Source organism: Gymnodraco acuticeps, unplaced genomic scaffold (genome assembly GCF_902827175.1).
Source record: "Gymnodraco acuticeps unplaced genomic scaffold, fGymAcu1.1, whole genome shotgun sequence".
NCBI classification, from domain to species: domain Eukaryota; kingdom Metazoa; phylum Chordata; class Actinopteri; order Perciformes; family Bathydraconidae; genus Gymnodraco; species Gymnodraco acuticeps.
In genome coordinates, this window is record NW_022991022.1 from 892,469 (window position 1) to 918,492 (window position 26,024).

Sequence of the window (26,024 nt, forward strand, 5' to 3'; positions counted from 1 at the left end):
TATATTAATTGGCGAGTTAAGCAGCCATCTCACTCGCCTTGGTCACCGGAAGTCCTTGCCTATACATTTAAATCTACAGTGAGTAGGCATATCTAAGAAACCAAATGCCATAATGTAATTCAGACATGTTGTGCTTTGCTGGAAAGACAGTTCAACTATCGTTTTATCTTACGTTCCATCTGTGAGCTTTTTAAAGCGGAAACTTCCGTTCAACACACTGGGGGTTAACTTCTCAGTCTTAGAGCTATCTTCGTTTGCCATGTGGTGAAATCAACAATGTAACTACAGGACGAATTTGGGGTTGAACTTGGTAACATGATTATTATGTATAAAGCTTTTCAGATTCACTGAGTGTAAACACGCTAACGGTGACAGCGCTGGTTGTTATATTTCCCCTCTAAATTACCTCTTCCCTGTGAACATCTTTTTTGAAAGGCACAGTTAATGCAATTTATGAAAAGACACCGGATGATGTAATAAATATCAGATATTTTATTCTGATTTGTCGTAAAGGTTTAAGTTTTTTTTTGTTTAACAGTACATTATGTGACAATTTTGAGCCAACTCAGATAGATATGTTAGTTGGTAGAGTAGGGTTGTACCAAATAGTTTTAAAGCTTGAAATTCATTCATAAAGTCAACATTTCCAGCCTTCTTTTTTATTTCACGTAAATTGATTGTGATTAGGCTTCAGTTATATTTCTCGTGCTGGTTATTATTCCAGTGGTGGCTGTATAGGATTTAAGATTTAAACATTTATCTCAAAAGCATTGTAAAGTCCAAGGGTCGAAAATAATAAAACAAATATTTTCAAAGGGAGCGGTATGCATTGCTAATGTATATTCATTAAATAATGTTCATTTAATACAAAAAGACATGTATTTAATCCAATTAAACATAAAAATAACCTAAAACAAGAACATACAGCCTTAATTTAGACACTAAACTCATGATATCAAGTGTTGTTAGCTCTTATACCAGGATCATTCAGGGTGTTGTGTAATCTCTCTCCTTCACTTCAGCCCTCTTTGCTGCCGTGCTCTACGTGAGGCTGTTAGTAGGTCAACTTAGCATCAGCTTAATGTCCTCTGCCAGGTATAGCGAACTTAAATCACCGCAAAGGCAGAGCTCGACCTTACTGTCTAAGGGGAAATAATAGTCAGATCTTATACCATTTAAAGGCTTCAATCAAATTCACATGACATTATTTTTGAAATGTATATTATGAATATCAGAAAATAGAGACCAACACTCCAAAACCTGAACAATTTACTAACACATGATACAAAGATAAATAGCATGTTTCATGATTTTGCTTGCTAAATTAGTAATTATTCTTATGTGATATTTCAGTATGTAATGTCTCTAGTCTACTGATGTTCAGGTGTATATCAGTATGTAGTGTCTCTACTTTAAAGAGTCCTCTCCTGCTGATGTTCAGGTGTATATCAGTATGTAGTGTCTCTACTTTAAAGAGTCCTCTCCTGCTGATGTCCAGGTGTATATCAGTATGTAGTGTCTCTACTTTAAAGAGTCCTCTCCTGCTGATGTTCAGGTGTATATCAGTATGTAGTGTCTCTACTTTAAAGAGTCCTCTCCTGCTGATGTTCAGGTGTATATCAGTATGTAGTGTCTCTACTTTAAAGAGTCCTCTCCTGCTGATGTCCAGGTGTATATCAGTATTTAGTGTCTCTACTTTAAAGAGTCCTCTCCTGCTGATGTTCAGGTGTATATCAGTATGTAGTGTCTCTACTTTAAAGAGTCCTCTCCTGTTGATGTTCAGATGTATATCAGTATGTAGTGTCTCTACTTTAAAGAGTCCTCTCCTGCTGATGTTCAGGTGTATATCAGTATATAGTGTCTCTACTTTAAAGAGTCCTCTCCTGCTGATGTTCAGGTGTATATCAGTATATAGTGTCTCTACTTTAAAGAGTCCTCTCCTGCTGATGTTCAGGTGTATATCAGTATGTAGTGTCTCTACTTTAAAGAGTCCTCTCCTGCTGATGTCCAGGTGTATATCAGTATTTAGTGTCTCTACTTTAAAGAGTCCTCTCCTGCTGATGTTCAGGTGTATATCCGTATGTAGTGTCTCTACTTTAAAGAGTCCTCTCCTGCTGATGTTCAGGCGTATATCAGTATGTAGTGTCTCTACTTTAAAGAGTCCTCTCCTGCTGATGTTCAGGCGTATATCAGTATGTAGTGTCTCTACTTTAAAGAGTCCCTCTCCTGCTGATGTTCAGGCGTATATCAGTATGTAGTGTCTCTACTTTAAAGAGTCCTCTCCTGCTGATGTCCAGGTGTATATCAGTATGTAGTGTCTCTACTTTAAAGAGTCCTCTCCTGCTGATGTCCAGGTGTATATCAGTATTTAGTGTCTCTACTTTAAAGAGTCCTCTCCTGCTGATGTTCAGGCGTATATCAGTATGTAGTGTCTCTACTTTAAAGAGTCCTCTCCTGCTGATGTTCAGGCGTATATCAGTATGTAGTGTCTCTACTTTAAAGAGTCCTCTCCTGCTGATGTTCAGGCGTATATCAGTATGTAGTGTCTCTACTTTAAAGAGTCCTCTCCTGCTGATGTTCAGGTGTATATCAGTATGTAGTGTCTCTACTTTAAAGAGTCCTCTCCTGCTGATGTTCAGGTGTATATCAGTATGTAGTGTCTCTACTTTAAAGAGTCCTCTCCTGCTAATGTTCAGGTGTATATCAGTATGTAGTGTCTCTACTTTAAAGAGTCCTCTCCTGCTGGTGTTCAGGTGTATATCAGTATGTAGTGTCTCTACTTTAAAGAGTCCTCTCCTGCTGATGTTCAGGCGTATATCAGTATTTAGTGTCTCTACTTTAAAGAGTCCTCTCCTGCTGATGTTCAGGCGTATATCAGTATGTAGTGTCTCTACTTTAAAGAGTCCTCTCCTGCTGATGTTCAGGCGTATATCAGTATGTAGTGTCTCTACTTTAAAGAGTCCTCTCCTGCTGATGTTCAGGCGTATATCAGTATGTAGTGTCTCTACTTTAAAGAGTCCTCTCCTGCTGATGTTCAGGTGTATATCAGTATGTAGTGTCTCTACTTTAAAGAGTCCTCTCCTGCTGATGTTCAGGTGTATATCAGTATGTAGTGTCTCTACTTTAAAGACTCCTCTCCTGCTAATGTTCAGGTGTATATCAGTATGTAGTGTCTCTACTTTAAAGAGTCCTCTCCTGCTGGTGTTCAGGTGTATATCAGTATGTAGTGTCTCTACTTTAAAGAGTCCTCTCCTGCTGATGTTCAGGCGTATATCAGTATGTAGTGTCTCTACTTTAAAAAGTCCTCTCCTGCTAATGTTCAGGTGTATATCAGTATGTAGTGTCTCTACTTTAAAGAGTCCTCTCCTGCTGATGTTCAGGTGTATATCAGTATGTAGTGTCTCTACTTTAAAGAGTCCTCTCCTGCTGATGTTCAGGCGTATATCAGTATGTAGTGTCTCTACTTTAAAGAGTCCTCTCCTGCTAATGTTCAGGTGTATATCAGTATGTAGTGTCTCTACTTTAAACAGTCCTCTCCTGCTGATGTTCAGGTGTATATCAGTATGTAGTGTCTCTACTTTAAAGAGTCCTCTCCTGCTGATGTTCAGGTGTATATCCGTATGTAGTGTCTCTACTTTAAAGAGTCCTCTCCTGCTGATGTTGAGGCGTATATCAGTATGTAGTGTCTCTACTTTAAAGAGTCCTCTCCTGCTGATGTTCAGGCGTATATCAGTATGTAGTGTCTCTACTTTAAAGAGTCCTCTCCTGCTGGTGTTCAGGTGTATATCAGTATGTAGTGTCTCTACTTTAAAGAGTCCTCTCCTGCTGATGTTCAGGCGTATATCAGTATGTAGTGTCTCTACTTTAAAGAGTCCTCTCCTGCTAATGTTCAGGTGTATATCAGTATGTAGTGTCTCTACTTTAAAGAGTCCTCTCCTGCTGATGTTCAGGTGTATATCCGTATGTAGTGTCTCTACTTTAAAGAGTCCTCTCCTGCTGATGTTCAGGCGTATATCAGTATGTAGTGTCTCTACTTTAAAGAGTCCTCTCCTGCTGATGTTCAGGTGTATATCAGTATGTAGTGTCTCTACTTTAAAGAGTCCTCTCCTGCTGATGTTCAGGTGTATATCCGTATGTAGTGTCTCTACTTTAAAGAGTCCTCTCCTGCTGATGTTCAGGCGTATATCAGTATGTAGTGTCTCTACTTTAAAGAGTCCTCTCCTGCTAATGTTCAGGTGTATATCAGTATGTAGTGTCTCTACTTTAAAGAGTCCTCTCCTGCTGATGTTCAGGTGTATATCCGTATGTAGTGTCTCTACTTTAAAGAGTCCTCTCCTGCTGATGTTCAGGCGTATATCAGTATGTAGTGTCTCTACTTTAAAGAGTCCTCTCCTGCTGATGTTCAGGTGTATATCAGTATGTAGTGTCTCTACTTTAAAGAGTCCTCTCCTGCTGATGTTCAGGTGTATATCAGTATGTAGTGTCTCTACTTTAAAGAGTCCTCTCCTGCTGATGTTCAGGTGTATATCAGTATGTAGTGTCTCTACTTTAAAGAGTCCTCTCCTGCTGATGTTCAGGTGTATATCAGTATGTAGTGCCTCTACTTTAAAGAGTCCTCTCCTGCTGATGTTCAGGTGTATATCAGTATGTAGTGTCTCTACTTTAAAGAGTCCTCTCCTGCTGATGTTCAGGCGTATATCAGTATGTAGTGTCTCTACTTTAAAGAGTCTTCTCCTGCTGATGTTCAGGTGTATATCAGTATGTAGTGTCTCTACTTTAAAGAGTCCTCTCCTGCTGATGTTCAGGTGTATATCAGTATGTAGTGTCTCTACTTTAAAGAGTCCTCTCCTGCTGATGTTCAGGTGTATATCAGTATGTAGTGCCTCTACTTTAAAGAGTCCTCTCCTGCTGATGTTCAGGTGTATATCAGTATGTAGTGCCTCTACTTTAAAGAGTCCTCTCCTGCTGATGTTCAGGTGTATATCAGTATGTAGTGTCTCTACTTTAAAGAGTCCTCTCCTGCTGATGTTCAGGTGTATATCAGTATGTAGTGTCTCTACTTTAAAGAGTCCTCTCCTGCTGATGTTCAGGTGTATATCAGTATGTAGTGTCTCTACTTTAAAGAGTCCTCTCCTGCTGATGTTCAGGTGTATATCCGTATGTAGTGTCTCTACTTTAAAGAGTCCTCTCCTGCTGATGTTCAGGCGTATATCAGTATGTAGTGTCTCTACTTTAAAGAGTCCTCTCCTGCTAATGTTCAGGTGTATATCAGTATGTAGTGTCTCTACTTTAAAGAGTCCTCTCCTGCTGATGTTCAGGTGTATATCCGTATGTAGTGTCTCTACTTTAAAGAGTCCTCTCCTGCTGATGTTCAGGTGTATATCAGTATGTAGTGTCTCTACTTTAAAGAGTCCTCTCCTGCTGATGTTCAGGTGTATATCAGTATGTAGTGTCTCTACTTTAAAGAGTCCTCTCCTGCTGATGTTCAGGTGTATATCCGTATGTAGTGTCTCTACTTTAAAGAGTCCTCTCCTGCTGATGTTCAGGCGTATATCAGTATGTAGTGTCTCTACTTTAAAGAGTCCTCTCCTGCTAATGTTCAGGTGTATATCAGTATGTAGTGTCTCTACTTTAAAGAGTCCTCTCCTGCTGATGTTCAGGCGTATATCAGTATGTAGTGTCTCTACTTTAAAGAGTCCTCTCCTGCTGATGTTCAGGTGTATATCAGTATATAGTGTCTCTACTTTAAAGAGTCCTCTCCTGCTGATGTTCAGGTGTATATCAGTATGTAGTGTCTCTACTTTAAAGAGTCCTCTCCTGCTGATGTTCAGGTGTATATCAGTATGTAGTGTCTCTACTTTAAAGAGTCCTCTCCTGCTGATGTTCAGGTGTATATCAGTATGTAGTGTCTCTACTTTAAAGAGTCCTCTCCTGCTGATGTTCAGGTGTATATCAGTATGTAGTGTCTCTACTTTAAAGAGTCCTCTCCTGCTGATGTTCAGGTGTATATCAGTATATAGTGTCTCTACTTTAAAGAAAAAAATATGAATTACTACCTCAACTACAAAAATAGCAATAGTACCACATACAATACACAATGCAGTTTGATATAGAATTGATTATTTTGATTATTTTTGTAATTTTGTCTGTCAATTCCTCACAGACATGACCAAAGGTGGTTTCGTGAGAATCACCCTTTTGGTTGATTCTAATGTTTATGACAATGTCATTTCATTATAAAGTTTATATAGAAATGTATTTATTAGGATGACCCCCTTGAAATCTCGGATTCAAGGGGGTCCCGACAAAAGCAATGTCTTACAGACATACATGAACAAAATAACAGAAAGCATAGCATGACAAAGACAAACCACGTAGAGTCTGTTAAGTAAAATTCTTGAAGTAATGCATACAATCATTACAATTTGACGGTAGTGTCTAATAGATCAGCTTCATCGATAACAAGATCAGAGCAGCTGAACGTGAGATGCTTAAACATACCCAATGATGCAAGGCAGCAGGTAGAGTATTCCAGTGTGTTGGGGCTTTAAACTTCAACGCTCTTCTGCAAATAGATGTTTTTGCAGAGGGGTAGAGAAATAAATCTGGAGGGAGTGTCTAACTTGATAATTTGATGAGTAAGGTACAAAATACTGCTTTTAATAAGGGGGATAGTTAAAGTAAATGCATTTGAATAGAAGTTGCTCATATTTGTAATGGCTTGAGTAGTTATGAGGTCATTGTTGGAGAGGACATATTGGCCTGTTAAGGAATTGAACTAAAGGCCGTGGGTTTGAGGACAGATAATATGCCATATCTGTGTATCTGTTTATCTGTCCAGGACACAGGTCTTTATTTAACTCTGTGTCTTGACCCTGTGTCAAATATAAGCATATCTTTCGTAAAGCTTATATAATAAACACTTCATAACCAAGGTTGGGAGGGTTACTCTTAAAATGTTATCTGTAACAATAACTAAATACTTGTGAACAAATGTAATCAGTAACCTATTGTGAGTATGAGAATATACAATTATGAAAGTAACCTGATGACTCTCCGTTTCTTTTGAAAATATGTCAATATCTTTAACAAATTATTTTAACTAAACATTTTCAGGCAGTAGTTTAGTGAATAAGTCTAACATAAAAAAAATCAATTCTGAGGAACCAGAAAATGCTCCGTTTTAGTTTAATACATACAGAAGGTGGTTACATTTCCACATATTTTGAATTACAGGAGATCAATCAACGGCAGCTATCTATTTAACTACAAAAAGGCATTGAACCCCTAACCCTGGCATCCCTACTTTAGCTGAACAATATACACCCCTAATGCGTTTCGATGGGTGCACAGGAAGCTTCAACAAAGTGACGTTTCTGGGAACAGCTCCGGTGGTTTGCCCCGAAGGCTTCCCACATCGCACATCGTACGCTGAATCCAGCTAAATCAGTCTGTTTGGGAGACGTCTTGTTTGGTTACCTGTGGTTTTTCAGCCCAGCATTCTTCCGAGGCATTTTGGTGTCCGGCCCGGCCTTGACAGTGAAGCACGTTGTAGATATTGTCAGGGCAGACTGACAAGAAGTGGGCAGATGGTGAGAAATGTAACTTCAGAACTGACTTGGGCAGTTTTCCAAGAAAGAAAGAAAGCTTGTGGGATCCAGTTTTCACCTCCCTTGTTGTTCTTCTCTTGACAAGCAGTTGTTGAACGTTAGTGAGACAGCAGTTGTTCTGGGTCCAAAGCGTAGGCAGAGGCCTTCTCTGCGGCTTTGTGGTCAAGCAAATACTTGAAAATCTAGGATCAGCATCATTGAGACCAAAACCAAACGTTAGAATAAACCAGCAGCTGTTAGAGTAATTATTTTAAAAGTATGAGTTAAAATATGACTGGATACCACCCTTTAGCTGAACATATGGTTCCAACCACTGCGGCAGGAAGCATCTGTCGTGCTGAGGTGCCTTTGAGCAAAAAACAAACAAACTCTGAGCTCTGTAGCGGAAGAAGTAAAATAAAAAATCAGTTATTTTAAAGGTCACCTATTATGAAAAATGCACTTGTTCATGTCTCTTCTACATCAACATGTGTCCCCTCTTCTTCATGTCTCTTCTACATCAACATGTGTCCCCTCTTCTTCATGTCTCTTCTACATCAACATGTGTCCCCTCTTCTTCATGTCTCTTCTACATCAACATGTGTCCCCTCTTCTCCATGTCTCTTCTACATCAACATGTGTCCCCTCTGTGGAAAGAGACTCTGGGGCGTGGGGAGGGGCTCCTTATTTTCATCTAAAGTCACAGACAGAGAATCAGCACTTTGGAAACAGGGCTGAAACAGAGGGGATTATGGGTAATGCTATTGATGAAAAACAGTATAATAGGGGACCTTTAAGCTTAAACATTATGTTTGTTATAAAACACAATGTAAACAAATTAAGTTTATGAATGTACTGCGGTGTTATTTACAATTTAAATCATAACTGTATTTATTTTGTATCAACCAGGTGAAGTCTCATGAAGACTAACCAGGATAGGGAGCAGCACCTTACAGACAACCAATTTAAAAACATGAACAGAAAACAAATCAAAGTCACAATTAGAAACGTCATTAAGAAGCAAACACCAGCAACCTGGTGTAAATATTTCCAGCTACATCATCAACGTCACTTGGTCCGAAGATCTGTGACCATTAGATTTTATTTGATACACATAAATCACCAAAATGAACAGGAACGTTACTCTGACTGTACGCATTATGAATGCTTCAACAAATCATTCAAAATTGATGGTTTGGTTAGTGCTTCTGCCACCCCTGGAAACATTGGCTTTGCAGATATTGAAAGTATAAATATAACTATTAAGCGCATGGGTCTTAATACTTCTAAACAGATGATGTTTTTTAGGAGTGCTTCTTAAAGGTGGGGTAGGTAACTCACTTCAGAAACACTTGTTATATTCCATGGAATGCTCTTAACATCCCGATAGCAATGAATATCTTAAGTGCTTTGATAATAAATACATACAAATTCTAGCGCACTCGAGCTGGTTTCCCCATTCTTAGCTACCCTACCTTTAAGCCAAGATATAGTATGTGCATGTGCAATCAGACATTAATATATCATTGAACTACATGGGCCCCATTGTTACAAAACCCATCGGCCCAAACTCGGATCCTTTATATATTGTAGCCATCGAATCTCCGCTTCTGTTCAAAAATGTTACTGAATTTTCTGAGGTTTGTTTCCAAGATAATGAGCAAGCACTTTAACGATGACATTAGGATTATAGCAGAGATTAAGTGAGCCTTTTAGTTGATTTTCATATTTACCACTACTACCTCGATGATTCTGAACATGGTTGTTATGAATGTTTTATAACAATGTTTATCTTTTCAGGTGTTCAGATCTTCTTCATCTGGCTGTCCTTCACCCCAGGAAGTGTTCAGTCTACTCTGTTTCAGGTAACACACAGAAACATTACGCAGTTTGCACTTTTATGCTTTTTCGGTTTTGGTCACTGTATTTAGAAACTATTCCTTTTTTTCTCACCCGTTTGTATATATGTGTGTGTAGGCACTGCAGGGAACGTGGAGCATGGAGACCAGTACCAGCTGAAGATGGTTTATGAACACAATCTGAAGAGAACCGTCTGCAACATGACCTACGGCTCCTTTGGAGGGGTCACAGGTATGTGTTTTTTGGCTGAAACTGAATAACTCACTGATTCTTGCACCTCATGGTAACATCTCTGAGACAGCTCTGGCACAAGGTCACATTCATGCAGATCATATACAACAAACAACAGTGGAGGGTAGAAGGAACTTAGCTATCTTACCATTTTATAAGATATAAAACTTGACCTGATGACATGACCACCTATTGCCCAGACCTGTAACATGCTGGTTGAGGCTACGAGTATCCAGACGGTGCACGGTCCAAAAGTTGAGTTTGAAACACTGGACACTTCTGACACTCAAGACTGCCATCTTTGCTGCATATACAAAGTTACGTGTTATCTGAGGTTGCTCCGGTCAACACAGCAGCTTATAAAATAAAAGTTATACATGTGGGTTTTATTTTTATTTAATATCTACTATTAGGTCTGTGCGATTATGGCAAAAATCATAATCACGATTATTTTGGTCAATAATTGATCACAATTATTAAAAACGATTATCCATTTACTTTGAAAACATCCATAATGCAAAAATAATTTGAACAGTATGTTTTTAACAGTTGATTACCCTGAACTTTAATTATAAAACCAATAAAATAAAATAAAACAATTACACTTTTTTTGTTTTTTATAAAAATAATAATCGTTTTATTTTGATTACGTTGTTTTCGTAATCGTTGCAAGCCAAAATCGAGATTAAAATACAATTAATTGCACAGCCCTATCTACTATACTAGTGTTGAAAATAAGCGACCGTTTATTTACCCGTGTTAATTGAGCAGTTTGTAATGATTTAGTACCGCCAACGATAACGTTGCTAGCTAGCTAACTAACAGCAGCGATGCACTTCCTGTGAGGGCACAGTAAGGTTAAAGAAAGTGTTCCATTAAAGATCTCCTATCATGCTATTTTTAGGCATATATTATGGGTCTCAGATATATAAAAATATATCAAAAACATGTATATGATGTGTTTTGCTCAAAATACCAAACAGATCATGCATTTTAGACATCCCTCATATCCCTCTATTCCAGCCCTGTTAGAGACACGCTGATTCGGGGTCCTTAGCTTGAACAAAGAAAAAAATAGGAGGGGGAGCTAATGCCTGCTCAGAATTCTACGAGATACTCAGCTAAATGCTCCCGTGATTAAACGCCATCATGTTCATGCTTTTACTCTTACCGGTTTACCACCAGATGAGTTCCTTTCTTTATTTCCTGCTTTTTTACACAACAGGGTGTTTCTCAATGTCGACGACACTTCCTTGGTAGGACATGTCTTCCGAGTCACTTCCTTCAGAAGCGAGGCAAGAATCTTATAGCCTCGGAAAACGAAGAATGGTGGAACAGGCTGACAGGCTAACAGGCTAACAGGCTAACAGGTGTGCAGGTGTGCGTCATATGCGAGGCCCCGCCTTAAATGGAGCGCAATTTCCGCCAAAGATTTGGAAATTGGTCCGTGCGCAAAGCATTGTGGGGATTTTAAGACTGCGGAGGATACACATGTGCAGCCTCAAAATGTCTCGCTACGAAGTATGCCGGCCTCGGTAGAATTCCAAGTATGCTGGACATTGGAACAGTCCTTCGGCGGCACTCGATGACGTAGCATCCTTGAAATAGTGGCTCTGGAGCATCCTTCCTCGACATTGAGAAACACCCACTCTCTCCAGTACAGGTTAGCTCTGAGTGTTAGCGATGCTAATGTAAACAAAGACCATATTACGTCCAAAACACGTTGCGCATTGCTTCTGATAGCAACGTTTCTGATAAGACTGTGGGTCCACATTTCCAATATTACATCATATCGGACGCAAATCTGGATCAGCTCCGTTGTTCCCCCGTTTTTAGAGATTTGGGTACGGAGGAAAAGAGAGAGGGTTTTATTTTCTGACGCTGCGTGAGTTCCCCGACACACCGGGGACACATATTTATGAATAAAAGACATCAAAAAGTGCATTTTGCATGATAGGTCCCCTTTAACATTACTTGCGTGTCCTCACAAGTATACAGGTTCAGGTTCATGCGTGCGAGCGAACATCTGTGCATGTGCTTTTGCAAAAGTGGTAATTGGCAGCACTGGACAAATACATAAAACTATATAAAAAGTCTCTAAGAGGAGTGAAGGATGGAAAGAGAGAGGGGTCATATAGCTGCACTCTCTCCAGTCAATTGGGCTTTTGGAAAAACCAAGTAGGGGAAAGCCCTTGAGTAGTCAGAGTCCAAGAAAAACACACACACACACACAGAGAGACAGACACACACGCAGAGAGACAGACACACACATGGACGGGGAATCCCCTTTAAAGCAGAGAAAATGGCACTTCTAAATAAAGGCTGTATTGTCAAGGTGTGTGTGTGTGTGTGTGTGTGTGTGTGTGTGTGTGTGTGTGTGTGTGTGTGTGTGTGTGTGTGTGTGTGTGTGTGTGTGTGTGTGTGTGTGTGTGTGTGTGTGTGTGTGTGTGTGTGTGTGTGTGTGTGTGTGTGTGTGTGGTGTGTGTGTGTGGTGTGGTGTGGTGTGTGTGTGTGTGTGTGTGTGTGTGTGGAAATTACCAGACTCTGTGGCCTGGCATGATGGACCCTTGATTCATTCCATGTTTACAGTGTGTGTGTGTTAGAAATAACAGTGTGGGCTCAATAATGACAATACTAGGGCCTGTGGGGAATGAATGTGCAACTGTCACACACACACACACACACACACACACACACACACACACACACACATACACATACACATACACACACACACACATGCCTTCACCCATACGGCAACACACTTAGACACGTGCAATACATCCTGTTATCTCATCTCCTTTCCTTTCCCTTTCTTTTCATTTCCTTTTCTTTCCTCCTCCTTTCCTCTCCCTAATTGATGTCATCCTCTCTTCTCCTGTTGTCACCACTAGATGGCGGTGCAGGCTGTGCATTTGCAGTTTGCAGTTCCTGAAACTTTATGAATGGGCTCCTGTAATGCCTCTTTTCGGGAAATTCCCTCTTTTCAGCTCCTTCTCAAGCTGCAGGTCGGAGGTCAGCTGCAGAACAGCTCTCCTGGATCTGTTAGTGATTCAGTGTCTGCCTCAAGGTCACTCCAGCGGGAACGTTTGTGTTTCAATCACATCATTTACCCAGCACATCACCATGTTTTATTTAACCTTCCTTGGACATGTATACTTTTCATTTTGCTCTACATAACCAGACCGAGTAGCAGCACCATAGGAAGGAGATAAACGACAGACTAAGCAACGTAGAAGAGAAAGAAATAAACAGGAAACTGGTGGTAAAGCGACAATTTGCAGTTGCCGAATACTTAATTGTCTCTCTGTACCTCTTAATTTACCTTCTTTATGGTTTAAATCGAACCCAAAAACGTAAATCTGGAAAGTATTAAACCATTAATCAAGGGAAAAAGGCAAACAATTATAATCTTTCAACCCCTTAGATTCATCGTACTCTGCTTTATATCACACATTTTCCTGCAAGCATGTTCTAGTGTTGACATTTTAAACAATATATGTTCCTTGTTGTTGTTGTGTTGATACAGAAGTTGTTTGTTTGTTTTTTCTGGTTCCTGTTCAGGTCATTTGAGTTGTTTGAGTTGGGGAGGCTGCCCTCTGTTTGAGCTTTCCTCACAGTTGACATGAAAATGAGCCGATCTCACGCTTGATTTGCTGGAGCGCGCTTACTCACACTTGTAATGATTTGCAGAAACATTCAAAAGCACATGTACAAACAAATACAGACACACACACACACACACACACACACACACACACACACACACACACACACACACACACACACACACACACACACACACTTGTTTTCAACGGCTGTAGCTCTCAGTCTGATAGTCCATTTTAATGTGTGTGTGTATGTGTGTTCCTGCAGCAGCCTGTGTGTGACAGCACTCTTCTCCAACGTTCAAAGAGTGTTTGGATTTTGAAAGCATTGAAAGTTTGTCTGTATGGGGGGGGGACTGTTTTTGCAAGTCTGTCTGCTCTTACACGTGTGTGTGTGTGTGTGTGTGTGTGTGTGTGTGTGTGTGTGTGTGTGTGTGTGTGTGTGTGTGTGTGTGTGTGTGTGTGTGTGTGTGTGTGTGTGTGTGTGTGTGTGTGTGTGTGTGTGTGTGTGTGTGTGTGTGTCTATGTCTATAATAGCAGTCATTTAGCAGTGTAATAGCAGCTCTGTACTAATACTGCTCTAATAGCTGTGCTGCCTTTGGGTTTGGGTCACTTTTAGGCCACACACACACACACACACACACACACACACACACACACACACACACACACACACACACACACACACACACACACACACACACACACACACACACACACACACACACACACACACACACACACACAGCTCTGCCCGCTGCAGTGTGGCCAGCCTCTGTGCTTTGTTGGCTGCTTGTTCAACATGTCTTATTAATGGCCATAATACAGCCGTTTCCTCCACTGTGTCTCGCTCTCATACAGAGCTCTTTGACACATAATACCTGGGCGTGTGAAATTACACGTGCACGGACGCTTTTATGGCACAGCCTGGCTCTCATTTTCAGTACGTAGCACTTTTCCTATTATTGATGGTACAGCTTGTCAGTCTGAGTCAGTGTTGGGTTTTTGACCCTGGTGCTGCTTTTCGAAGTGGGGACACGACCAGATTAGTGTCTGTCTTTCAGGAACAAAGCACGTTCAGATTTAAACAGATTCAGAATACTCTATTTATCCTGGGGGATTAGTGACAGTTAGAGTATTCCTACACTCTGGTACTTCTACTTTTACTCAAGTACAAGATCTGAGTACTTCTACTTTAACTAAGTACAAGATCTGAGTACTTCTACTCTTACTCAAGTACAAGATCTGAGTACTTCTACTTTAACTAAGTACAAGATCTGAGTACTTCTACTCTTACTCAAGTACAAGATCTGAGTACTTCTACTTTTACTCAAGCACAAGATCTGAGTACTTCTATTTTTACTCAAGTACAAGATCTGAGTACTTCTACTTTAACTAAGTACAAGATCTGAGTACTTCTACTTTTCCTCAAGTACAATATCTGAGTACTTCTACTTTAACTAAGTACAAGATCTGAGTACTTCTACTTTTACTCAAGTACAAGATCTGAGTACTTCTACTCTTACTCAAGTACAAGATCTGAGTACTTCTACTTTTACTCAAGCACAAGATCTGAGTACTTCTACTTTTACTCAAGTACAATATCTGAGTACTTCTACTTTAACTAAGTACAAGATCTGAGTACTTCTACTTTTACTCAAGTACAAGATCTGAGTACTTCTACTTTTACTCAAGTACAAGATCTGAGTACTTCTACTCTTACTCAAGTACAATATCTGAGTACTTCTACGTTTACTCAAGTACAAGATCTGAGTACTTCTACTTTTACTCAAGTACAATATCTGAGTACTTCTACTTTTACTCAAGCACAAGATCTGAGTACTTCTACTTTTACTCAAGCACAAGATCTGAGTACTTCTACTTTTACTCAAGAACACGACCTGAGTACTTCTACTTTTACTCAAGTACAATATCTGAAAACATTATCGGTAAAGGGAATCATCGAAATAGAAGATATTCATACATTGAATGTCATTGAATAGATGTCCAATAAATAATGAAATAAAATTGAATTTTTTTATTATTTATAAACATAAGAAGTAGAATATTAAATAAAAAAAACGAAATCAAGATATTTGGATAAATACTATAAGTAAATCAACATGTCCGTTAAAACATCAAATTAAATATAATCAAAATATTTATATAAACAAAAAGGTTAAATTAAAAATGTGCAATAAAAAGATAGAATAAAATAAATATATTTATATAAAAATGTGAAGTTATAATAAAATGTCAAATAAATTATAAAATAGAAAACATAAAAAATAAGAATATGCAATACAATAAAGATATTTATAAAACCATGATACGTTAAATGTCCTACCTAAAGATACACAAATATAATACAATTATTTCTTTAAACACGAGAATTTGTGATGTTGAGAAAATTCCTTTTAGGAAAGCAGTTCCGTCGTGTGGGAACTTTTATGTTATAGGGAACAGGTTCGCGATATTAGAAATAGTTCTCAGCACACCGCAGGGCGGGTCTGTGGTGTGAGCGACCTTCAGCAAGTTTATGGCCACCATGAACTCCGCTCATCACACACACACACACACACACACACACACACACACACACACACACATCACACACACACACACACACACACACACACACACACACACACACACACACACACACACACACACACACACACACACACACACACACACACACACACACACACTAGAGTTCCCGTGAGAATATTTTTTTGCCGGTCAACATGTCCGTTAAAGTTTAAATCTTCCGGACAAAATGAGAAACGTGCCGGTCAAAGGTCTTCTTTGTTATTTATTGTGCTTTAAAACAAATTGATATGATTCGATAAACAAACTAATTATAGTAGATTAACTACATTATTCAAAAGTGTACAGTAATTTACAATAACACGGGAATAATAAACGGAGCGCTCTCTCCCTCTCCTGACAGCCCGTCAGTATCATGCAGCTCGCGGATCAGTAATGAGTGACCCGACAGTAAAACTAAACATATCTATAACTAGTTACGGTAGTTTGAGAGGTCATTAAAATAGCTAGGCCTACGTGTGCTATTCTAACCTGGTGTGTGTGCTTTGTTCCGCTCACCGCTGCGTGTGATCATCCAGAGCTGCGTGTCGACTCGTCAGCAGCAGCTGATCTCTCTCTCCCGTCAGATTAGACTTCACTCGCGTTTATGTCCATATCGATCAGATCCAGCTAGTTCTAGATGATATGACTACCTGCTTATTAAAATACACCTAAACAATAAGCGTCGCTATGCAACCGGGTGAGGCCGCAAAGTATAGCGCAGCATTATGCATTTGTTTACATGCCCACCGGAACCCTGAGGCATTACCAACAGATCAACGCACAATCAACCCATACAGGACATCTCTTTCTCCACATTACGTGTTAGACATTAGAATTGACTATTCTTGTCTGTCACATAGGCCTACTATTTTGTCTGTCACATAAATGGCGCAAGTTGCGCAACTGATGTAATATTGCGCTAAATGGAAATTATTTTGAACGGACGTAGTCCGGTAATTACCGGCTAACGGGAACTCTGACACACACACACCACACACACGCACACACACACACATACACACACACACACACACACACACACACCACACACACACACACACACACACACACACACACACACACACACGTGTTTACACAGAATAGGTGTGTAGGAGTGGGCAGCTTTTCCGTCTAAATCCTTGTTGATAGATGTTGAGTGTGTGTGTGTGAGTTGCGCTGTAGGTGGCTGTCTCTCTGACCTCCAGTTGATGGCAGTGTGAGTTTTAATAGCGCGTCGAGGCCTAATTATAGTCCTCTGGTCACACAGCCCCACTGCTTTATGGCCGTGTGTGTTAAGGCTTAGCATGTCCTACATCAGGCCTTTCCTCACAAACACACACTCCAGTGCATGTTCATACCCAGAGCCAGGTGTGTGTGTGTGTGTGTGTGGAGGTGTTAATGGAGATATCAGATTCAGCCAGAGGGAGAAACACACCTCATTGCACAACACGACATCACGGCTGAAATGAAACAGAAGCCATGAATGTGTTTTGTTGCTGCTTGTGTTTAAATACTTAAAAGAGTCAAATCTATCGAAAAAAATCAATATTAAAAACCATTTAAGAGCCTTTTTAGCTACGGGGAATGTGCTTGTACACGTTTGAACAGCTGTCAAAATAACATTTATTTTGCTGAGTTAAAAAGTGACTTTTCAAACCTCAACTGGACTGATGTTTTACATGTCAACAAAGCCCAGTGAATTCTCTCCTCTAAAGTATCCATTGTGTTCAAATGGACATCAAGCAATAAATCTGGAATCTGTTGACATAATGCATTCAATTAAAGTTTCAGTGTATCACAATGACCAGCTGCATGTGAAGGCTTCTCCAGTGATCACGTCTTCCCTCTCCCAGGTCACCACTCACTGTGTATCCAGTCCATGGACGGGATGCTGATGTTCGTGGAGCAGGACAGCTACACCTTCGGCAGGTTCCTTCCCGGCTTCCTGCTGCCCGGCCCGCTGGCCTACAGCCGGAGAACCGACAGCTTCCTCACCGTGTCCGCCGCACGCCAGCTGGAGAGCTACAAGTAGGTGCATGGATGAAGCCATTGAAATGTCACCTATTATATATAAAAACCTGTCTGAAAATGAGCTGATCAGATTTTGGCCACTTTATGATGTCATAACGATGTGTTGTCTTGTGTAACCATTAGCCAATCAGCAACCAAGGTAACCCCCCCCCACCTTATCACCTGAATCTCCTCCTAGAGCACCATTGAGTTCTTTGTAACCAAATGTCTCTCAGAGGGGCGTGGGGAGGGGCTCCTTATTTTCATCTAAAGTAACAGACAGAGAATCAGCACTTTGGAAACAGGGCTGAAACAGAGGGGATTATGGGTAATGCTGCAATGATCTGTTTGGTGTTTCAGCCAATCAGAGACAGGCTCTGTATCTGAGACCTGGAATATATTGATGTGAAACAGTATAATAGGGGACCTTTAAGTCGTGTTTTCAATGATAGAGAGTAATGATAAAACATGATGAATCCTTCGTATATCGCAATAGCCATATCAGTTGAATTAGTTCTGTTTTTATCAAATCGCGCTGCTCTACTAACCACTGTCTTCAGTATCAGCTGCTGATGGTTAGTGAGCCTGACTCACTCTGCACCATCTTAAAGGCATCTGGATGTAGCAACACACGCACACACACACGCACACGCACACACACACACACACACACACACACACACACACACACACATACACACACACACACACACACACACACACACACACACACACACACACACACACACACACACACACACACACACACAGTTTGATCGGAAAGTACCTCTCTTTAATGTAAGCACATGCGCACTTCCCATTTCACTCTGGCACAGGCATGGAGAGCTTTCAGAAGTCTGTGTGTGTGTGTGTGTGTGTGTTTCTCTCCCAGCTGTTTGTTATCTGGATGCCCCACCAGTATCAAGACATTTTACAGAATCAATATCAGCGTGGAAACACTGACTTGACTAATCCCCCTGAACGCACGCACGCACGCACGCACGCACGCACGCACGCACGCACGCACGCACGCACGCACACACACACACACACACACACACACACACACACACACACACACACACACACACACACACACACACACATCCCTGTGATGTACCTGTACGTCACATAGAGCAGTCACTGAGTACCTTTACATATGCCTGGCACTGAATGACCTACAGCAGCAAGCGTGTGATTTTCAATGCGGTGTTAATGTGTCTACACCAAACCAACATATATCATCTCTAACAACGATGTTCCTTCAGATGCTGCACAATAAAAGCTTTCAATGTGGAGCAAGAGCATCAGGAAGTTCATTAGCGGCTCATTAGAAAAGTAGTCGCAGGCCCCAATACAACTCTAAGAAAGCATTAACAAATTATATTTAAACTTAAATGCTTTGGGATCGACTTGGCTGAGGTAAAATGTTTCGATAAATAATAAATCAGTATTTTAAACGATAATAATGAAGACTTTTTGAGAAAGCTTAATATAACTCTGGGTTACTTTTAGATATGGATTAATATGCGATTCAATCTTCAAACCCTCATTTCTTGGCTATGGCTCTTAGGACATTATAAGCCGTTTAAGATTTTAATTTCCATACCTGACTCTTGTGCAAAATCGCTCAGTATGCACTTTCTTGTCTTTTAAAGGTGTTATTTTTAAAGTGTAGGTACACCCACGTATCTAGGGATCTATGCACATCTTAAGCAGCTCTTTAAGAGTGAAACCGTTATATAACCAGCGCTCATGTCTGATGATTGACCAACTTTAGGTAATAACATATTTGTATCCTGATAATCCCGTTAAATGTAATCCATTACTCTCCAAGCCTGTATATATATATTCATCCCATATCTGTCGACAGGGTCAGTGTTATACATTTCATATCAGATGACTGGTCAAACTGTTCTCAGTTTATTTAGCCTGTTGGACTGACTCCTGTCCTGATGTGTGTGTGTGTGTGTGTGTGTGTGTGTGTGTGTGTGTGTGTGTGTGTGTGTGTGTGTGTGTGTGTGTGTGTGTGTGTGTGTGTGTGTGTGTGTGTGTGTGTGTGTGTGTGTGTGTGTGTGTGTGTGTGTGTGTGTGTGTGTGTGTGTGTGTGTGTGTGTGTGTGTGTGTGTGTGTGTGTGTGTGTGTGTGTGTGTGTGTGTGTGTGTGTGTGTGTGTGTGTGTGTGTGTGTGTGTGTGTGTGTGTGTGTGTGTGTGTGTGTGTGTGTGTGTGTGTGTGTGTGTGTGTGTGTGTGTGACACCTAGCATTATTATACTTGTGGGGACCTAAATCTGTTTACACAGTCACGTGTGGGGACTCGCCTCCCTTATGGGGACAAAATGGAGGTCCCCATGAGGGGAATCATTAATTTTAGGGTGAAGACTTGGTTAGGTTTATGATTAGGGTAAGGGTAAGGGTTACGGCCCGTCTACACTACAGGCGTAAAAAAATGCTTTCAACGCTTCGCCCATTCATTTGAATGGGGTGACGTAGGATATTTTCAAACTTCGCCGAACTGCATTGTGGGTAGCATGGCAAGGCGTTGCAAGCCTCGCGAGCGTCTATCGGCGTCAAAAGTTGAACAATGAACAATGTTCAACTTTTGAGGCTCGATGCTTGCTCGAAGCTGGCGTCAGCCAATCAAATCCCGTTTTTGCAATTCCCGCCAGTACAAGCGCTAGCCAATCAAACCGCGTGTAAGCAGGGAGAGCCAGACCGCAGTTAATTTCCTCATATTCCAAACGAGAAATTACGGTAGCAAATCACCCGGTTCTTTCCGACCAGAACTATTAACGGGATACAAACTGGAGGAACCAGGCAAGGGGGGAGGTGGCAGAGACAGTGGGTGAAACTGGTAGGTTTTCGCCTGTTTGGGGATTTTATATCCAGTTTACTTCGTTTTAACATTGCTATTGCTTTGTATGTCGGGGGCGGGAGATTCATGTGATTGGTTGTTGGTCGCGTTGCTAGCAAAAAATCGCCAAGCCTCAGACACGCCCAGCTTCAAGCTTTTTCGATGCCTGTAGTGTAGACGGGCCGTTAGGCATGTGTTGGTTATGGTTAAGGTTAGGATAAGTCTCCAGGAAATGCATGTAAGTCAATGTAATGTCCCCTGAAGTGATGTATACATGGTATGTGTGTGTGTGTGTGTGTGTGTGTCTATCTATTGGCGTCAGCTTTGAGATTTCAGTTTGTGTTTACCCATGCAACGAGAGAGCATGTGCATGTAGTGTGTGTTTGTGTAGTGTGTGTGTGTGTGTATGTTTATGCTTGTATGATGTATATGTTTCAGGTAAATGAGTGTGTTTGTTTGCGGAGCCTTTTTCCGAGAGATCCTCTTTCATAAATGAGAACACTGTTTCCTCAAAGTGTCCTACACTCTACATGATGACTGATACTGACTACACACACTCACACACTACGAACACATGTGTATGAGAGAGCACACCACCTTTACCGCACACACTTTGACGAAACAAAAAAAGTGTTGTGTGTGTGTGTCCTTTTTTCCCTCCTCACATGCATGCAGGTGAATAATCAGATGTTTGTGGTTTTTCAACTTGTCCCACACACACAGGGCTTTGTGTGATTTCTACCCTCGTTCATAACACTTAAATCAACATCCAACCAACTTCTGATGGTTGGAGCTGAACACACACAGTCACACACACATGTACACTTTTAATCTATTCATGCCTACCTCATTTCCCATCATTAATAAGACATCTAAGTGAAGGCTGGAATAGCAATATGAAAACAGAGGTAAAGAATACAGTTATTTTAAGGTGCTTTTTTAGGACTATTAGGCTGAATTTAATCTATGCACTCATGCTGGAGTCGGCCTGTCTATATGTTGAGTTTTGCTTTAAAAGCCTAAAACCGCTGACATGTTTAATATATATTTTAGTCCATTTTCTTCCCCAGGAAATGGTCCCGGTGTGATTGAAAAGGTTTCTCTTCTGGCAGTCATCCATAAAGCAGCTCGTTAGTTTCTCATAACAGCACAGAGGGTACGGCTACTGCACGGATACATCCAAAACTATACATCATTTGTTGCATTGCACAAATCAAACACTTCATTTATTGATATGTACACAGTGTTATGAGGAATAAACAGCTCATTCATGGTTGCATATGATAATAGAGAGGCGAAGTCCCTTCCCTTCCGGGGGAGCTCCATGGGACCCTATTTTGGAAAAAGTATGTATTGAAGTCAAGAGAGAGAAATTATCTTTCGATCCCGTTTGAATTGTGCCACGAATCACACACATGATGTTTGTCAATTTAGTCCAAAAAATAAAAATGTGTCGTAAAACTGAAGTAACACTTTATTTGTGTGAAACCGCTCAATGAACTACATCTCCCGTCTCGCACCACACACCAAGACGGCCGTCACGTTGAACATTTCACTTCTTTCTTTCAGAATGAGGCGGAAAGTATTAAAAGAGGTGAAAATCACTCCAAGTCTGGACACGTTGAGAGCTGTACATACACACAAGGGGAGTTAGTCGGTTCCGTGAGAGCCAGCATGCGGGACCGGGACTCTGGGATTTGTAGTCTTTCTAGTTGCCTATTTTTCATAGTCTTATATTTCAACAGTTTTACGACAAACTGTGACTTTTTTGACATGGAAATTATTTGTTAAGATTGACAAACATCATATGTGTAATTCGTGGCACAATTCAAACAGGATCAAGACATACGTTTTTTCTCTCCATTGACTTCAATACATACTTTTTCTGAAATAAGGTCCCATGGGGCGGAAGTAGATGGGCGGGACTTCGCCTCTCTATACACTTATCCAGGTTTAAAAAGAAATGCTCTTCAAATCAAATCAAATCAAGTTTTATTTATATAGCACATTTATAAACGATTTTTGGTGGAGCCAAAGTGCTGTACATATAATAAAAATAGCCTACAGTAGAGACACTTTACAGCTAATACAACAGCACAGATTGTTCAGAATATCAGTATGAGAAAAACGACACCCTCTATCCTTAGACCCTCTATCCTTAGACTCTTCAGGCAATTGGATGCGATTTGACAATTTGGAAGGCAAAATATTCCCCAAAATATCTGTATTTAATATTTTAACCATATGAAATACAGCCTTTTACATTCATGTGTTATACACATATCATAACATGCTCTGTTCACTCACACAGAAAAGGGAAACCGACAAACCAGTTAAATCACAACAGTTGAAAAAAGGGCTACAAATTAGAAATGTAAATAAAATCGAACATTGATCTGATTGTCACAGAATAAGCATAACAGTTGCTAAATAGTGCATGAGTGTATATTATGTGCACGTATTGAATGTTTTTAAGTATCCAACCTGATCAATAACACTTCACACACTCATTGCACACCATACTGCATTCTTCATGTGCTGTCAGTTTGTCCAATTTGTCCAATTAGATTTTTCACACCACTAAAGCCAGAGGAGAAATATCATTTTTTAAATGGCTGGAACGAATCCCAACCAGTGGCCCTAATGTGGCAGCCATATTGGTTTACCCTCCTTACAATTTTAAAGTGGATTTCGTACCTGCCAGCTGTGATTACCAGTCCGTCCACGGCCGACATATATAACACAGAGTGAGAAAACTGTGAGTGGATACATCGGCTGTTATGTCGTGTTTGGGTTGTGGTCCGGAGTCGGGCTGGGTCGGTTTTGGATCTCTCCGTTCATCCAGGTGTTAAAGGAGAAGGATAGCTTCCAGCCAAGTTGCTCCCACTGCCAGCTTCTTACTGGAAAACTCCTAAAGCTGAAGAGGCCAAAGTCAACTGACCACAGATCAGTCGGACCACTTTATCGTTAAACAGCTCGCTGATTAAAACTGATCGACCGCAGATCCCGGGGTCGGCGGCTTGTTGACTGACCTGACAGAAGCTGTATAAGAGGAAGGGGCAATATGAGACGCTCGCTGCGGATTCACTTTATAACGATCATGTTTTACAGAGTTAGACTTAAAATGTGAATACGTGATGTGTGCTCGGATGTCTGCCCTGGACTCACAGAGGGGATTTCTCTCAGGAAAAAAGCTGATGTCGTTGTGGTCTTGGGCTTGTGGTAAAAGAAGCACAATTTGTAACCAGAGAGTTATTTTTTAGGCTGGCTGTGGAATATCTAAAGGGGAATTCTTAAATGAGAAATGCTCCCTGCAAAGTGTCCTTAAGCAAAGCATTTCACTTGCAGCTACGCCAGTCATAACTGAAGTAGCTAATTGTGTATTGTTCCCCTCTTAAAGGTCAGATAAAGTCAGAGCTGAGGTTAAATGTATAGTTACCATAATTGTAATGTTGTTTCTGTTAAAAAGTACCCACATATAGCCACTGAGAGGTATATTAAAACAAAGGGCGATGTCCAGTCCATGTGCGCTGAACAGATATCAAGACTCCCTACTCTCTAGCAACTACAACGAATGATTCGCAAGTACTTAGGGGATTTTAACTAACACACACACACACACACACACACATACACACACACACTCACGCACACACACACACACACGCACGCACGCACGCACACACACACACACACACTTCCACACTGCACACACACTTCCACACTGCACACACACTTCTACACACACACACACACATACACACACACACACACACACACTGCACACACACAGCACACTTCCACACTGCACACACAACACACGCACACACACTTCAACACTGCACACACAGCACACACACACACACACACTTCCACACTGCACACACACACACACACACACACACACACACACACACACACACACACACACACACACACACACACACATACACATACACACACTCACACACACTGCACACACTTCAACACTGCACGCCCACTTCCACACAGCACACACACTGCACACACACACACACACACACACTTCCACACTGCACACACACACACACACACACACACACACACACACACACACACACACACACACACTGCACACACACACAGCACACTTCCACACTGCACACACAACACATGCACACACACTTCAACACTGCACGCCCACTTCCACACAGCACACACAGCACACACAGCACACACAGCACACAGCACACACACACAGCACACACACTGCACACACACACACACACACACACACACACACACACAACACACACACACACACACACACACACACACACACACACACACACACACACACACACACCAACATTGACATAACCCAAACACATTCCTTGACACTTTTACATGTCTGACAGTTGTCTGTTTGCAGAGAGCTCAGAAACAGCTCATAAAGAAACTTGCAAACGGTGGTCGGCGTGCAGCACCCTTAACGCTGATGCTGACAGGAGATTGAATGTGATCCACTGACACTTGTGTGTGTGTGTGTGTGTGTGTGTGTGTGTGTGTGTGTGTGTGTGTGTGTGTGTGTGTGTGTGTGTGTGTGTGTGTGTGTGTGTGTGTGTGTGTGTGTGTGTGTGTGTGTGTGTGTGTGTGTGTGTGTGTGTGTGTGTGTGTGTGTGTGTGTGTGTGTGTGTGTGTGTGTGTGTGTGTGTGTGTGTGTGTGTGTGTGTGTAAACTGTGTGTTTCTCTCTCTCAGGTATGAGACTCTGGCTGTGGCTGCAGAGGCAGAGAGTCGACAGGATGCCGATCTGCCGCTGAAGACGGGAGGCAAGAGGCTGACGGTGAGTCTATAAAAACACCAGCTGCCACGGATAAACTGACTATGTGTGTACACAGTGATTTCAGTCAGTTTCCGTCACATATGCAGCTTAAGCATGAAATGGTTTACTTATTTGTATTCCCCGAGTCAAATGTAAACAACAGAGGAATTCATATTTTACAATAACACTGGTCCGCTAACCCCAACGATTAAAGGACTACATTTATACAGCGCGTTTCCATTCTTCTTGCCTCCTCAAAGTGTTTCTCAGAGACAAGTCAGCCACACAAGGTGCCACCTGCTCAAGGAAACATTCACACACTGTTTCTCAGTGACTGCTTTATAATCTGTGAAGGGTGTCACTGAGAATATACATTGTGTGTGTGTATATTTATTTATATTGCAGTTATGTTAAATGTTTGTTTTCCTTGTACCGTGTCTTAATATCTGTCCTTGTTTGATGTTGCAAATGGAGCTGCTG

The 26,024-nt window shown here is 41.0% G+C and overlaps 1 protein-coding gene across 1 annotated transcript in view; it reads left to right on the plus strand.

Annotated features, from left to right (window-relative positions):
- The window catches only part of bbs9 (Bardet-Biedl syndrome 9), a gene marked incomplete at its 3' end in the record, with an annotated part of 39,337 nt that overhangs the window by 12,925 nt on the left and 388 nt on the right, over positions 1-26,024 (plus strand). Inside the window, 4 exon segments of the mRNA XM_034236315.1 lie at positions 9,390-9,454; positions 9,567-9,680; positions 17,734-17,908; positions 25,481-25,565. Of these exon segments, the coding sequence (XP_034092206.1) occupies positions 9,390-9,454; positions 9,567-9,680; positions 17,734-17,908; positions 25,481-25,565 (439 nt within the window).